Consider the following 17,169-nt stretch of genomic DNA (forward strand, 5'->3'; position numbering starts at 1 on the left):
CCAAGAATTCTCTCATCGCTCACACAGGATCCTCTTCATCGTTTTCCTGCGCCCCCCACGCTTCCCTTAGTGCGCCCCCTCCATGTGTATATATCCCGCTCAGCGCCACGTCTGGAGGCAGTGGGGAGCCGGACAATAAGTGCAGGAAGATTTGTGGAAATGTATATTCTGCCCCCCCCCCCGTGTGCCAACCGCTCCCCACATTTCCTTTTTTATTGTACAGTCCGGGCCGTGATTTCTGTTATCCGTGGAGCGATCGGCTGCCCAGAACTGGCGTTTGTATTGTGATGGGACGCTGCGCTTGGGTCTGGTCCCTCCTTCACATGAGCTCCTTGGACTTACTGCAGCTCAAGGGCCCCAAACCGCTAGACTTCAGGGGTCCAATGGCTGCTAAGCTCCTCCCTTGCAGTACAGAGGGGGATCCAGGCACGGTGGGGACTGCGGCTCCCTTTTTACTGCTCTGTATGAATTGTTGGTTTTGCTTCCTAATTTTATTCATCTAGAACTTCTAGTTTGGTTAGTTTGCTGTATCATTCAGGCAGAAGTCAGTCCCGGCCGCATATTACTCAGCGGATCTTCTGTGGAGGGACAAAGCGACGGGCGAGAGGACACAGACCGACTTTTATTGTATAGAATCTCCACCATGAATTGTTTGTATACTGGAAGGGGGGAGGGGGGGGGTTCTAATACACAATATCATACAGATGTCTCCACTAACAATGGAATATAGACTGTCAACACGCTGCTGTCCTGTGTATAGTAATTGGGGGGAGGGGTGGGCCATGTCTGGTGTGTGCGTGTGCGTGTAATCCTCATGGAGCTATACACGGCTTGGCCTTAGCTCCTTAGTCAGTCTATGGGTACACTGGAGCGGAGGGGCCAGGGGCTGTCCTTAAGTCTGTAGGTACACTGGGGGTGTGGCCATGAGCTGTCCATCTATTGGATGAGGGTTAGGTTGGTGTATGGATACACCGGTCCGATTTGTCGTGCCATTGGACCGATTCAAATCACATGACAAGTTGCACCTTATTGTAGTCAATGGAAATGTTCAGATCTGTGTGACGCCGACTTTGCGGTGTGGACTGATTTGGGGGGGGAACCGGTTCCTGCGCTATGGTTTGACTTCCATAGACGTCTCTGCATTGCACCGCACCGATGTCACATGACTCCAAAGCCGCATTCAGTGAGAAGCTCCGCGAAATCTAGAATTGGTTGGTGAGGTTTCCTCATTTGGCACCTCATTGATGGTGGTGATCTGAGAAGGCGCCCTGCAAGCAGGAGGAGAGATGACATCACCGGTGTATGCTCTCTCGAGATTTAGGAGTGTTTCTACCATCGATCCCTCCCTGTCTGTCTGTCTTGGGGCTGGTCACCGCCGGTCGGTCTGACTGTCTTGGGGCTGGTCACTGTCGGTCGGTCTGACTGGGGCTGGTATCGCCGGTCGGTCTGACTGGGGCTGGTATCGCCGGTCGGTCTGACTGTCTTGGGGCTGGTCACCGCCGGTCGGTCTGACTGTCTTGGGGCTGGTCACCGCCGGTCGGTCTGACTGTCTTGGGGCTGGTCACCGCCGGTCGGTCTGACTGTCTTGGGGCTGGTCACCGCCGGTCGGTCTGACTGTCTTGGGGCTGGTCACCGCCGGTCGGTCTGACTCTCTGGGGCTGGTCACCGCCGGTCGGTCTGACTCTCTGGGGCTGGTCACCACCGGTCGGTCTGACTCTCTGGGGCTGGTCACCGGCGGTCGTTCTGTGTGTCTTGGGGCTGGTCACCGGCGGTCATTCTGTGTGTCTTGGGGCTGGTCACCGCCGGTCGGTCTGACTGTCTTGGGGCTGGTCACCGCCGGTCGGTCTGACTGTCTTGGGGCTGGTCACCGTCGGTCGGTCGGTCTGACTGTCTTGGGGCTGGTCACCGTCGGTCGGTCTGACTGTCTTGGGGCTGGTCACCGCCGGTCGGTCTGTGTGTCTTGGGGCTGGTCACCGCCGGTCGGTCTGACTCTCTGGGGCTGGTCACCGCCGGTCGGTCTGACTCTCTGGGGCTGGTCACCGCCGGTCGGTCTGACTCTCTGGGGCTGGTCACCGCCGGTCGGTCTGACTCTCTGGGGCTGGTCACCGCCGGTCGGTCTGACTGTCTTGGGGCTGGTCACCGCCGGTCGGTCTGACTGTCTTGGGGCTGGTCACCGCCGGTCGGTCTGACTGTCTTGGGGCTGGTCACCGCCGGTCGGTCTGACTGTCTTGGGGCTGGTCACCGGCGGTCGGTCTGTGTGTCTTGGGGCTGGTCACCGTCGGTCGGTCTGACTGTCTTGGGGCTGGTCACCGTCGGTCGGTCTGACTGTCTTGGGGCTGGTCACCGTCGGTCGGTCTGACTGTCTTGGGGCTGGTCACCGTCGGTCGTTCTGTGTGTCTTGGGGCTGGTCACCGGCGGTCGGGCTGACTGTCTTGGGGCTGGTCACCGGCGGTCGTTCTGTGTGTCTTGGGGGCTGGTCACCGGCGGTCGGTCGGTCTGGGGCTGGTCACTGTTGGTCGTTCTGTGTATCTGGGGCTGGTCCCTGTCCTTCCTGGGCTGGTCATTCTGGCCTCATGGAAAAGCCGATCTTTTTTCCTCTGGGGTTCTGCATGCACTGTCTGTGTTCTTTTCCTCCTTTTGCACCCTCAGGAAAATGCGGCTGTTCAGTAATAAGATTTGGGTGCTGCAGGAACTGTACAGGCTGCCACTACTGACCTCCCTCAGAAAATACCGGTTGTCTGGCTGTGACTCTGGCCTGTAGGAGAGGATTTCTCTTAGAGGCAGCCAGACCAGCAGCTCAGCATTGGCCTCCGGTGTGTTGGTCTTCAGGCCTCGTATAGGAGGCCGCACAGCAGCCCTTCCCTGAACGGATGATGATCAGCAGCTGCTGTAGCCTGACGCTCATTGACTTCACTTTCTTTGTGCGGACATTCGTGGCAAAGACGCCGTCCCCTCCTCCCCTGTAACAGTGGCTGTATACACTTCTTGTATACAGGCTGAGCGCACCGTGATGATTTCCATCACATCCTATGGTGGCCGCTCTATAAATGGATCGCTGGGAGCTTAGGAAGCTGGCACTGGGGAGGGCAGGATTAGACCATGTCACTTGTGATTGAGGAAGGACAGGGGGTCTAAGGAACTGTTTGCGAAGTGAATGGGGGGTGTGCCATGTGTAGGCTAGGAGGAGGGCGCCCAGAAAAAGAAACAATAGTGGGTGTGCCATGTGTAGGCCTTCTGTCATGTCTAGGATGAGGGTCACTGCCTACAGTCCAGATCTGGTCTGATACAAATGTTATAAATGGAGTTGCAGTTCAGCGAGTACAATAAGTCTTTGATCCCTTACCAACCAACAATGATTCTGGCTCCCACAGACTGGCTATGTGCTCATGTGGTACACAGATCAGTCCTGTCAATCTAAGAAGGTCCTCCTACCAACAACTCGTTATGTGTATAAAAGACACCTGTCCACAGAATCTCTTTCCTCCATTCAAACCTCATCACCACCATGGGCAAGACCAAAGATCTGTCAGAGAATATCAGGGATAAGACTGAAGACCTGCGCAAGGCTGGAATGGACTACAAGACCATCAGCGAGAAGCTTGGTGAGGAGACAACTGGTGGAGCAATTATTCACAAATGGAAGAAATACAAAATAACCATCAATCGCCATCCTCGGGCTGGAGCTCTATGCAGGACTTTACCTCATAGGTTCAGGATGGTCATGAGAAAAGTGAGGGACCAGCCCAGAACTACATGGGAGTAGCTTGTGAATGATCTCCAGGCAGTTGGGACCACAGTCACCAAACCAACCACTGGTAACACAATATGCTGCCATGGATTGAAATCCTGCCACGCCCACAAGGTCCCCCTCAAGAAGGCACATGTCCAGGCCCATCTGAAGCTTACCAATGAACATCTAAATGATTTAGAGAAGGATTGGGAGAGAGTGCTGTGGTCACATGAGACCAAAATGGAGCTCTTTGGCATTAACTCGACTCGCCATGTTTGGAGGAAGAAAAATGCTGAATATGATCCTAAGAACACCATCCCTACAGTCCAGCATGGAGGTGGAGACATTATGCTTTGGGGCTATTTCTCTGCTAAAGGTACTAAAGGACTTTGCCACATTGAGGGGCCAATGGACGGGGCCACGTATTGTAAGATATTGGATGAAAACCTTCTTCCCTCAACCAGAACACTGAAGATGGGTCGTGAATGGGTCTTCCAGCATGGCAATGACCCAAAACATACTGCCAAGGCAACAAAGGCGTGGCTCAAGAAGAAGGTCATGGAGTGGCCTAGGCAGTCTCCAGACCTTAATCCTACAGAATATTTATGGAGGGAGCTGTAACTTCGAGTTGCCAAGCGACAGCCAAGAAACCTGAAGGATTTAGAGAAGATCTGTAAAGAAGAGTGGATCGAAATCCCTCCTGAGATGTGTGCAAACCTGGGAACCAACTACAAGAAACGTCTCACCTCTGTGCTCACGGACAAGGGTTCCTCCACCAACTGCGAGAAATGTCTCACCTCTGTGCTGGCCGACAAGGGTTCCTCCACCAACTACAAGGAACGTCTTACCTCTGCGCTCACCAACAAGGGTTCCTCCACCAACTACAAGAGACGTCTCACCTCTGTGCTCACCAACAAGGGTTCCTCCACCAACTACAAGGAACGTCTTACCTCTGTGCTCACCAACAAGGGTTCCTCCACCAACTACAAGAGATGTCTCACCTCTGCGCTCGCCGATAAGGGTTCCTCCACCAACTACAAGAGACGTCTCACCTCTGTGCTCGCCGACAAGGGTTCCTCCACCAACTACAAGAGCCGTCTGACCTCTGTGCTCGCCGACAAGGGTTCCTCCACCAACTACAAGAGCCGTCTGACCTCTGTGCTCGCCAACAAGGGATCCTCCACCAACTACAGGAAACGTCTCATCTCTGCGCTCGCCAACAAGGGTTCCTCCACCAACTACAAGAGACGTCTCACCTCTGTGCTCGCCGACAAGGGTTCCTCCACCAACTACAAGAGCCGTCTGACCTCTGTGCTCGCCGACAAGGGTTCCTCCACCAACTACAAGAGCCGTCTGACCTCTGTGCTTGCCAACAAGGGATCCTCCACCAACTACAGGAAACGTCTCATCTCTGCGCTCGCCAACAAGGGTTCCTCCACCAACTACAAGAGACGTCTGACCTCTGTGCTTGCCGACAAGGGTTCCTCCACCAACTACAGGAAACGTCTCATCTCTGTGCTCGCCAACAAGGGTTCCTCCACCAACTACAAGAGACGTCTGACCTCTGTGCTCGCCAACAAGGGTTCCTCCACCAACTACAAGAGACGTCTGACCTCTGTGCTCGCCAACAAGGGTTCCTCCACCAACTACAAGAGACGTCTGACCTCTGTGCTCGCCAACAAGGGTTCCTCCACCAACTACAGGAAACGTCTCATCTCTGTGCTCACCAACAAGGGTTCCTCCACCAACTACAGGAAACATCTCACCTCTGTGCTCGCCGACAAGGGTTCCTCCATCAACTACAAGAGCCGTCTCACCTCTGTGCTCGCCGACAAGGGTTCCTCCACCAACTACAGGAAACGTCTCATCTCTGTGCTCACCAACAAGGGTTCCTCCACCAACTACAAGAGACGTCTGACCTCTGTGCTCGCCAACAAGGGTTCCTCCATCGAGTACTAAGTCATGTTCTGTATTCCCAGAACTGCAACTCCATTTCTAACATTTGTATCGTGTTGTTTCTGGATGTTCGGTAGATATTCTGTCTCTATCATTTTATATACACCTAAGTTAGAAATTATAGACCCCTCATTTGCTGTAAGTGGGTGAACTGACATAATCTGCAGGGGAGCAAATCATTATTCTCCCCACTGTTGATGCTTCTTCCTGGGGGCCACCACCATCTTCAATCTCTTCTCCTTTTTGGTAGAAGCAAACTAGTACACAGTAACCACAAATGTCCCATCAGCTTCCATCGTCTGCATGGAGTATAGTGTATGTCACTGTGTAGTCTGCATGAAGTACGTCTGGGCAGGGCCTGTATTTGTATACATGTTTGGGGGTAGGGTGTGCACGATCGGAGTGCTGTGTCTTGGCCTTGGAGGATGATGTCCCCTCCATCCCCTCTACACACTGGCACCCGCTGAACTGGTCCCGGGCCCGCAGATGGGCAAGCAGAGCCCAGGAGACATCACAGGGAGGGAGGAGGTACATGGGGGGGGTAGGCTGGCAGTGTAGTGGGCTGTGTGGAAGCAATCGGGTGGTAGCACTGCCACCGGAATGCTTTCATCTGACAGGTGAGGCCGCTTTAAAAAAAAACTACCTGCCCAGAACTACATGTCCCCGCATTGGGCGATGCACATTGAACATCTCTGCATCGGTTCATGGTAGGTTTGTGCGGTTTTGTGCCATAACAAATGAACCCAGATGTTAATTTTTGCACAAATGATTGGTATATTCTAGTATTTAATACTGCGGGGTGCAAAGGGGGCGGGGTTTCATCAAATAAAAACAAGCTGTTAGAACTAAAAAGCAGGACAGCACAAATAGGAATTTTACAGCACAAACCCGTCGGCCCGCTTTCATGATTGGTGGATGCTTTAGCTGGGCTCAGTGACCTTTAATGAATAGTAAGTAACTGAAAAACAAAAAGCAGTAGAAGTGAGATTGAAACCGCAACAACCAGCCCAATAGTGGCACCAAGATGGCGCCAACCAGCCCAATAGTGGCACCATGATGGTGCCAACCAGCCCAATAGTGGCACCAACCAGCCCAAAGGTGGCACTAACCAGCCCAATAGTGGCACCATGATGGCACCAACCAGCCCAATAGTGGCACCATGATGGTGCCAACCAGCCCAATAGTGGCACCATGATGGCACCAACCAGCCCAAAGACAGCACCAACCAGCCCCAAAGACGGCGCCAACTAGCCCAATGAAGGCACCAACCAGCCCAAAGGTGGCACCATGATGGCACCAACCAGCCCAAAGATGGCACAAAGGCGGTCCCAACCAGCTCAAAGATGGCACCAACCCAATAGTGGCACCAACCAGCCCAGTGAAGGCACCAACCAGCCCAATGAAGGCACCAACCAGCCCAGTGAAAGCACCAACCAGCCCAATAGTGGCACCAACCAGCCCAAAGATGGCACAAAGGCGGTCCCAACCAGCTCAAAGATGGCACCAACCAGCCTAAAGGCGGCACCACCCCTATGCTTTCATGTGTTTTGTGGGAGGTGGGGTGAGCTTTATTAAATCAATAATAACTTGAAAACAAGCAGAGTAAAGCGGCACGACCAGCACTAACGGTATATTTGTAAGATTTAATACCACGGGGTGCAAAGTGGGCGGGGTTTCAAATGAAAACAAGCTGTTATAACTAAAAGACCAGAAGCGCACAAATGAGAATTTTAGCGGCACAACCGCGGCACCGACCAGCCCGCCCGGTTTTCTGTCTTTCGGCTCTTGTAGGGGGAAGGGGAACGCCATCATCTGAAAAAAAACAATTTGCTAATATCTCACAAGTGGCACAAGAGAAACACCCCGGAGTTTGTATTTGTTCTGATTTTAGGGGGGGGGCAGCTTCCCTGAGCTAATGTGGGTTGTCAGAAGCTACAGCCACATACTAATGGTGGCCCTTGGCAGGACCCGGATCTGTAAAGTCCCATCTTGTGGCCGTGTGCAGACTCCAGCTCGGCAGGTTTCGTTCCGTAGGATTCCCAGAGGTCGGGTGTCATACCAGGAATCCCGAATTCACAGAGTAAAGGGACGATCGGTAGACAGGAGGTGGCACATCGCTTGTGTTATCTTCATCCTCTTCCTCACTCTCCGTCCCGGAATCATCTGTCCCGGAATACAGGCGGGGGAAGGGTTTTCTGATGGCCGGTGTCTCCAGGACGGGTGATAATGAGATCTGGTTCTGCCGGACACTGTACAGGATGTGAGGAGAGGGCCGTGCTGGTGGGATTTGAGGCCTGGATATGGGACGGGCTATGAGGCTGGATACGGCGCTGTCACTGTCTGAACTTTTCATGGCATGAAGTTGTCCTCCAGAGAGATTGTCCACCCTGTTGGCAGGAATGAAGGCCACAGATTCAGTATATTGGCCACTGGCAATAGTAAAGTCACATTCATACATTTCCTGGGAAGGGTTTACCTGGTGGGGTCATACAACTCGGCATCGCGCCACTTTCCCCGACTCTGCTGGTGAAGGCACAGGACCAGAGCGAAGAGCGCCAGGAGGACCAGACCCATGATAAGAGTGATGGTGATGGCGGCAAATATGCCCATCGTGCCAATTCCTCCTGCAACACAGGACAGTCCCACCATTGTCAGCCAATCTACCATTTCATTGCTGAATATTTCTCCTCTGATCCCTTAGAAAGCATTTCATATCCACCATCCCTCACTGATCGTAAATGTGATCTTCTGCGACTAGGACACAAGTGAGGGATGGTGGATCTATAGGATGGGATCCTATGACACAAGTGAGGGATGGATCTCTAGGATGGGATGCTATGACACAAGTGAGGGATGGTGGATCTCTAGGATGGGATGCTATGACACAAGTGAGGGATGGATCTCTAGGATGGGATGCTATGACACAAGTGAGGGATGGTGGATCTCTAGGATGGGATCCTATGACACAAGTGAGGGATGGATCTCTAGGATGGGATGCTATGACACAAGTGAGGGATGGTGGATCTCTAGGATGGGATCCTATGACACAAGTGAGGGATGGATCTCTAGGATGGGATGCTATGACACAAGTGAGGGATGGTGGATCTCTAGGATGGGATGCTATGACACAAGTGAGGGGTGGTGGATCTCTAGGATGGGATCCTATGACACAAGTGAGGGGTGGTGGATCTATAGGATGGGATCCTATGACACAAGTGAGGGATGGTGGATCTCTAGGATGGGATCCTATGACACAAGTGAAGGATGGTGGATCTCTAGGATGGGATCCTATGACACAAGTGAGGGATGGTGGATCTCTAGGATGGGATCCTATGACACAAGTGAGGCATGGTGGATCTCTAGGATGGGATCCTATGACACAAGTGAGGGATGGATCTCTAGGATGGGATGCTATGACACAAGTGAGGGATGGTGGATCTCTAGGATGGGATCCTATGACACAAGTGAGGGGTGGTGGATCTCTAGGATGGGATCCTATGACACAAGTGAGGCATGGATCTCTAGGATGGGATCCTATGACCCAAGTGAGGCATGGTGGATCTATAGGATGGGATCCTATGACACAAGTGAGGGATGGATCTCTAGGATGGGATCCTATGACACAAGTGAGGCATGGTGGATCTATAGGATGGGATCCTATGACACAAGTGAGGGATGGATCTCTAGGATGGGATCCTATGACACAAGTGAGGCATGGTGGATCTCTAGGATGGGATCCTATGACACAAGTGAGGGATGGTGGATCTCTAGGATGGGATCCTATGACACAAGTGAAGGGTGGTGGATCTCTAGGATGGGATCCTATGACACAAGTGAGGGATGGTGGATCTCTAGGATGGGATCCTATGACACAAGTGAGGCATGGTGGATCTCTAGGATGGGATCCTATGACACAAGTGAGGGGTGGTGGATCTCTAGGATGGGATCCTATGACACAAGTGAGGGATGGATCTCTAGGATGGGATCTTATGACACAAGTGAAGGATGGTGGATCTCTAGAATTTGATCCTCTGCTCCTATCACACAAGTGAGGGATGGTGGATCTCTAGGATGAGATCCTATGACACAAGTGAGGGATGGTGGATCTCTAGGATGGGATCCTATGACACAAGTGAGGGATGGTGCATCTCTAGGATGGGATCCTATGACACAAGTGAGGGATGGATCTCTAGGATGGGATCTTATGACACAAGTGAAGGATGGTGGATCTCTAGAATTTGATCCTCTGCTCCTATCACACAAGTGAGGGATGGTGGATCTCTAGGATGAGATCCTATGACACAAGTGAGGGATGGTGGATCTCTAGGATGGGATCCTATGACACAAGTGAGGGATGGTGCATCTCTAGGATGGGATCCTATGACACAAGTGAGGGATGGATCTCTAGGATGGGATCTTATGACACAAGTGAAGGATGGTGGATCTCTAGAATTTGATCCTCTGCTCCTATCACACAAGTGAGGGATGGTGGATCTCTAGGATGAGATCCTATGACACAAGTGAGGGATGGTGGATCTCTAAGATGTGATCCTCGGGCCAGTAGGACACACGTTAGAATGGTGGATCTCTATAGTGGGATCTGCTACTAGGACACAAGTGAGGGATGGTGGATCTCCAGAATGTGATCGTCAGCCACCGTGACACAAGTGAGGGATGGTGGATCTCCAGAATGTGATTCTCGGCCACCGTGACACAAGTGAGGGATGGTGGATCTCCAGAATGTGATTCCTGGCCACTAGGACACAAGTGAGGGATGGTGGATCTCCAGAATGTGATTCTCGGCCACCATGACACAAGTGAGGGATGGTGGATCTCCAGAATGTGATTCCTGGCCACTAGGACACAAGGGAGGGATGGTGGATCTCCAGAATGTGATTCCCGGCCACTAGGACTCCCTCTCCAGCCATTAGGAAGGGCAGAAGCTGTGACATGAGGAAGCAGAGCCCAGCCCCCAGCAAGATGGCCGCCTCCGTACAGAGACACAGAGCAGAAGAACACACAGGGAGTCAGAGAGGGAAATGCTGCAGAGAGATCACCGGCAGCCCTGGTGACCGGTCCTCTACAATATCTGATCTCCACCCAGGGGCGGACTGACAACTCATGGGGCCCCCGGGCAATAGGGGATCATGGGGCCCCTGTGTCCTTGCCCAAACTCAAAAAAGCCTATGAAAAAGGTACCAGGGGCATCTCATGGGGCCCCCTACTGACCCCGGGCCCTCGGACAGTGCCCAAGTTTCCAAATGGTCAGTTCGCCCATCTCCACCCCTCACACAATGAATATCTCCTATGTCAGTGTTCACTACATCAAGAAAAACAAAAATAAGTGAGCGCTCGAATGAATATAATAATGAGCAGCAGCTGTACACCAAAAAAGGCACCATATCAAACCTTCAAAGACATAAATGTAAAAGGGGGTGCAGCGCTATATAACTTAGCAAATAGTGATAAATCAAACACAGATGATAAACAATGAAAACGGTGACTGTGTGTTAATAAAGCCACTGAATGGTGGCTATGAAGTGAGGGAAGGGAAACAGTCCAATGGAGGAGTGCTCTTAAGATCCAGGATGATCCTCAGACGTCCAATATTAGGAACCGTCAGGTGATAAAAAGTGTAAAGATTGCGCACTCACCAGATACGCAATCTTTATGCGCATTTGTGTATAATATCACTGGACCTCCTGTGTCATCATCCTGGTCTGGTCAGATCTGGTCAGCATATCCTTCTTTGCCTGGTACCCGGATAGATGCAGCTATTCCATGGATCTGGCTGGTTCCCACCAGAACTCAAATAAATAGAAAGGGCCCCATAGTGTGATATCCTCAGGTATCTTTATTATAGGCACAGGATAGCAGGAAATCCAACATACAAAATAGTACTGACCCAGATGCAAATCAAAGATGGCCGCCGGGGCCCCTCGTGGCGCCGGCGGTGAGGCGTCCAACCTGCTGTACCTTTCACTGACGCGTTTCGAGCTTTCACCTACTTCCCATCACACTTGTGATCATCCCCAGTCCTGGGAAACCCTGCTCCGGGCTGCAGCACTTCAACAAGTCACGGGTGGGGGGGGGTTGTGATCACAAGTGTGATGGGAAGTAGGTGAAAGCTCGAAACGCGTCAGTGAAAGGTACAGCAGGTTGGACGCCTCACCGCCGGCGCCACGAGGGGCCCCGGCGGCCATCTTTGATTTGCAGCTGGGTCAGTACTACTTTGTATGTTGGATTTCCTGCTATCCTGTGCCTATAATAAAGATACCTGAGGATATCACACTATGGGGCCCTTTCTATTTATTTGAGTTCTGGTGGGAACCAGCCAGATCCATGGAATAGCTGCATCTATCCGGGTACCAGGCAAAGAAGGATATGCTGACCAGATCTGACCAGACCAGGATGATGACACAGGAGGTCCAGTGATATTATACACAAATGCGCATAAAGATTGCGTATCTGGTGAGTGCGCAATCTTTACACTTTTTATCACCTGACGGTTCCTAATATTGGACGTCTGAGGATCATCCTGGATCTTAAGAGCACTCCTCCATTGGACTGTTTCCCTTCCCTCACTTCATAGCCACCATTCAGTGGCTTTATTAACACACAGTCACCGTTTTCATTGTCATCTGTGTTTGATTTATCACTATTTGCTAAGTTATATAGCGCTGCACCCCTCACTACATCACTCACCGGCATGAATACGGAGCTCTATGGCGCAGGACTGAGATCCCAGCTGATTGGTTGCTGTACAGCGATACAGACCGGACGTCCCCAGTGTGATGTTTGTCAGGGTGGCGGAACCCCGAGAATCTGCTGGAACAAGACAGGTCAGCGGAATCTGTACCAGCCTGGTGACACTACATGGTGCCGGCTATGACACCCCCACAGTATTCACTACATGATGCCGGCTATGACACCCCACAGTATTCACTACTATGACACCCTCACAGTATTCACTACTATGACACCCCCACAGTATTCACTACTATGACACCCCCACAGTATTCACTACTATGACACCCCACAGTATTCACTACTATGACACCCCCACAGTATTCACTACATGATGCCGGCTATGACACCCCACAGTATTCACTACTATGACACCCTCACAGTATTCACTACATGATGCCGGCTATGACACCCCACAGTATTCACTACTATGACACCCCCACAGTATTCACTACTATGACACCCCCACAGTATTCACTACTATGACACCCCCACAGTATTCACTACTATGACACCCCCACAGTATTCACTACATGATGCCAGCTATGACACCCCCACAGTATCCACTACATGGTGCCGGCTATGACACCCCCACAGCATCCACTACATGATGCCGGCTATGACACCCCACAGTATTCACTACATGGTGCCGGCTATGACACCCCCACAGTATTCACTACATGGTGCCGGCTATGACACCCCCACAGTATCCACTACATGGTGCCGGCTATGACACCCCCACAGTATCCACTACATGGTACCGGCTATGACACCCCCACAGTATCCACTACATGGTGCCGGCTATGACACCCCCACAGTATCCACTACATGGTGCCGGCTATGACACCCCCACAGTATTCACTACTATGACACCCCCACAGTATCCACTACATGGTGCCGGCTATGACACCCCCACAGTATCCACTACATGGTACCGGCTATGACACCCCTACAAGACTGGCGTGGGTGACGGTTGGCGTGCACACAGGTCATGTGACCACAGGCAGCAAAAGGACTGATTGTCATGTGATCAGTGGCTATGACCTGATTGGCTATGTCCTCCCTCTCTGGCCACCCTGGAGCTGATTTAGAACAGGGTTGTCAGTCGTTGTCATAGGAACAATCCAATGAGAAGGGCGGCTCCCTGACATTGCACTGCATTATGGGGACATGGGGAGAATGCTGCCACCTGCTGGACATCTGCAGGACTACCTCTGATCTTTAACCTGCAGGACAGGTGCTCCAGGATCCTCTGGCCACTCCCTGTTCTTAGTGTAGGCTCCTCCCATATATTGGGTCCAGGGGTTGAGGCTCACCTTCCTGGCGGGTGATGAGTAGTTGACCATCGGGGGGGATTTTCTCCCATCTGAAGCGGGGAGCCGGGATCCCTTCTGTCACCGAGCAGCGGAGGTGAATACTGCCCCCTTCCTGACCATGGCCATCGCTGGAACAGTCTGGGATGGAAGGAGGGACTGTGGGGGAGAGAAGTCATGTGACCATCAGAGGCGGACTATGGAGTCCAGGGAAGAAGCAGAAGGTTGTGGTCTGCTGGTGTGGTCAGGATGGCATCTAGCCACTACACACAATGCCGGGACTGTGGGGGAGAGAAGTCGTGTGACCATCAGAGGAGGACTATGGAGTCCAGGGAAGAAGCAGAAGGTTGTGGTCAGGACGACATCTAGCCACTACACACAATGCCGGGACTGTGGGGGAGAGAAGTCATGTGACCATCAGAGGAGGACTATGGGGGAGAGAAGTCATGTGACCATCAGAGGAGGACTATGGGGGAGAGAAGTCATGTGACCATCAGAGGCGGACTATGGAGTCCAGGGTGAAGAAGGTTGAGGTCTACTGTGGTCAGGCCACTACACACAATGCCACCAGAGCAGGCCCTCCCGTACTCGCACTCCGACTTACCGAGCACAGTGAGTCCCACCAGGCCGATGTTGGGTGTGGCCCCATCTGGGGGGTTGATGACGGTGCACTGGTATGTGCCGGTGTCCCATACACGCGTGTGGTTGATGAAGATACTGGCGTCCTGGGTGGGACGGAAGGCAAATTTCACTCGGCCCAAATATTCCGTCAGACTTTCCACAATCTGCCCCTGTTCATAGGCAATGACCTGCCGGAGGGAGCACACAGGAGCTTACACTTCTTTCCCAGAATCCCCTTCTGTCACATGACTACCCTGCAGGATCCATCCTGGTGACATCACTGCCCCGCCTCTCCATGTCATCCAATCAGGGAGCGCTTCGCATTCATTGAGATACTATGGGGGGCCGACCTACAGCTGTGATCGAGGTAGGTCCCCCTCACCCCCACATGGAGGGGGCCTCAGCGGGGCCCCCTTCTCACTTACCTGCAGCGGGTGTTTCGGCTCCACCAGAGGAGTGACCGTCCAGATGATGTTCAGGCGGTTGAGCGCGGCCGTGGTTCGGAACGCGCAGGGGAGGAGAGCCGTTCCACCTCTGGTCACATGGACGCTCGGTGTGTTCACCGTCACCTGCACCGCGCCGACGGCTGCCAGAACCATACACAGAATATATATTGGGGGGTCTGTATATATAGGGGGTCTCTGTATATAGGGGGTCTCTGTATATATAGGGGGGTTTGTATATATAGGGGGTCTGTATATATAGGAGGTCTCTGTATATAGGGGGTCTGTATATATAGGGGGTCTCTGTATATAGGGGGTCTCTGTATATATAGGGGGGTCTGTATATATAGGAGGTCTCTGTATATGGGGGGTCTGTATATATAGGGGGTCTGTATATATAGGGGGTCTCTGTATATAGGGGGGTCTGTATATATAGGGGGTCTCTGTATATAGGGGGTCTGTATATAGGGGGTCTCTGTATATAGGGGGTCTGTATATATAGGGGGTCTCTGTAAATAGGGGGGTCTGTATAAAGGGGGTCTCTGTATAGGGGGTTCTCTGTATATAGGGGGCCTGTATATAGGGGGTCTCTGTATATAGGGGGTTTTATATAGGGGTCTGTATATAGGGGGTCTCTGTATATAGGGGTCTGTATATAGGGGGTCTCTGTATAGGGGGGTCTGTATATAGGGGGTCTCTGTATATAGGGGTCTCTGTATATAGGGGTCTCTGTATAGGGGGTCTCTGTATAGGGGGTCTGTATATAGGGGTCTGTATATAGGGGTTCTCTGTATATAGGAAGTTGTATATAGGGGAGCTCTGTATATAGGGGGTCTCTGTACAGGGTGGTCTGTATATAGGGGGTCTCTGTATATAGGGGTGTCTCTGTATAGGGGGTGTCTCTGTATAGGGGGGTCTGTATATAGGGGGTCTCTGTATATAAGGGGTCCATATATAGGGGGTGTCTCTGTATAGGGGGGTCTGTATATAGGGGAGCTCTGTATAGGGGGTCTCTGTATATAGGGGGTATCTGTAGAGGGGTCTGTATATAGGGGGGTGTCTATACGGGGGTCTGTATATAGGGTGGTCTCTGTATGGGGGTCTCTGTATAAAGTGAGTCTGTATATAGGGGGTCTCTGTATAGGGCGGTCTGTATATAGGGGGTCTCTGTATAAAGGGAGTCTGTATATAGGGGGTGTCTCTGTATAGGGGGTCTCTGCATATAGGGGGTCTGTATATAGGGGGTGTCTCTGTATAGGGGGTCTGTATATAGGGGGGTCTCTGTATAGGGGGTCTCTGTATAGGGGGTCTCTGTATATAGGGGGGTGTCTGAATATAGGGGGGTGTCTTTGTATAGGGGTCTGTATATAGGGGTCTCTGTATAGGGGTGTCTCTAAATAGGGGGTGTCTCTGTATAGGGGGTCTGTATATGGGGTGGTGTCTTTGTATATGGGGGTCTTTATATAGGGGAGTTGTCTCTGTATATAGGGGGGTGTCTCTGTATATGGGGGTCTGTATATAGGGGTGTGTCTCTGTATATGGGGGTCTGTATATAGGGGAGTTGTCTCTGTATATAGGGGGGTGTCTCTGTATATGGGGGTCTGTATATAGGGGAGTGTCTCTGTATGGGGGTCTGTATATAGGGGAGTGTCTCTGTATGGGGGTCTGTATATAGGGGTGTGTCTCTGTATGGGGGTCTGTATATAGGGGTGTGTCTCTGTATGGGGGTCTGTATATAGGGGAGTGTCTCTGTATGGGGGTCTGTATATAGGGGTGTGTCTCTGTATGGGGGTCTGTATATAGGGGAGTGTCTCTGTATGGGGGTCTGTATATAGGGGAGTGTCTCTGTATGGGGGTCTGTATATAGGGGTGTGTCTCTGTATGGGGGTCTGTATATAGGGGAGTGTCTCTGTATAGGGGGTCTGTATATAGGGGTGTGTCTCTGTATATGGGGGTCTGTATATAGGGGAGTGTCTCTGTATAGGGGGTCTGTATATAGGGGAGTTGTCTCTGTATAGGGGGTCTGTATATGGGGGTCTGTATATAGGGGGTGTCTCTGTATAGGGGGTCTGTATATGGGGGTCTGTATATAGGGGTGTGTCTCTGTATAGGGGGTCTGTATATGGGGGTCTGTATATAGGGGAGTGTCTCTGTATGGGGGTCTGTATATAGGGGAGTGTCTCTGTATGGGGGTCTGTATATAGGGGAGTTGTCTCTGTATGGGGGTCTGTATATAGGGGTGTGTCTCTGTATGGGGGTCTGTATATAGGGGAGTGTCTCTGTATAGGGGGTCTGTATATAGGGGTGTGTCTCTGTATAGGGGGTCTGTATATGGGGTGGTGTCTTTGTATATGGGGGT

At 52.0% G+C, this 17,169-nt stretch overlaps 1 protein-coding gene across 2 annotated transcripts; it reads right to left on the bottom strand.

Moving 5' to 3' along the window:
• Positions 1-7,309: 7,309 nt before the first annotated feature.
• LOC149428521 (immunoglobulin superfamily member 11-like) lies at positions 7,310-14,978 on the bottom strand. 2 transcript variants are annotated; one of them, XM_089667310.1, is made up of 6 exons: positions 14,793-14,978; positions 14,351-14,555; positions 13,750-13,905; positions 12,392-12,511; positions 8,163-8,310; positions 7,310-8,073 (listed from the first exon to the last, which is right to left on the bottom strand). In XM_089667310.1, the coding sequence occupies exons 1-6, from the start codon at positions 14,964-14,966 to the stop codon at positions 7,740-7,742; spliced, it is 1,137 nt and encodes a 378-aa protein (XP_089523436.1). In that variant the 5' UTR covers positions 14,967-14,978; the 3' UTR covers positions 7,310-7,739. The 2 variants fall into 2 exon arrangements, with proteins under 2 accessions (XP_089523436.1, XP_089523434.1); XM_089667308.1 differs by having other exon boundaries at positions 12,392-12,514.
• Between the last annotated feature and the right edge of the window lie 2,191 nt (positions 14,979-17,169).

This window comes from Staurois parvus, unplaced genomic scaffold, assembly GCF_062004578.1.
Source record: "Staurois parvus isolate SC_StPar_1 unplaced genomic scaffold, SC_StPar_1.0 ptg003166l, whole genome shotgun sequence".
Classification (NCBI taxonomy): Eukaryota; Metazoa; Chordata; class Amphibia; order Anura; family Ranidae; genus Staurois; species Staurois parvus.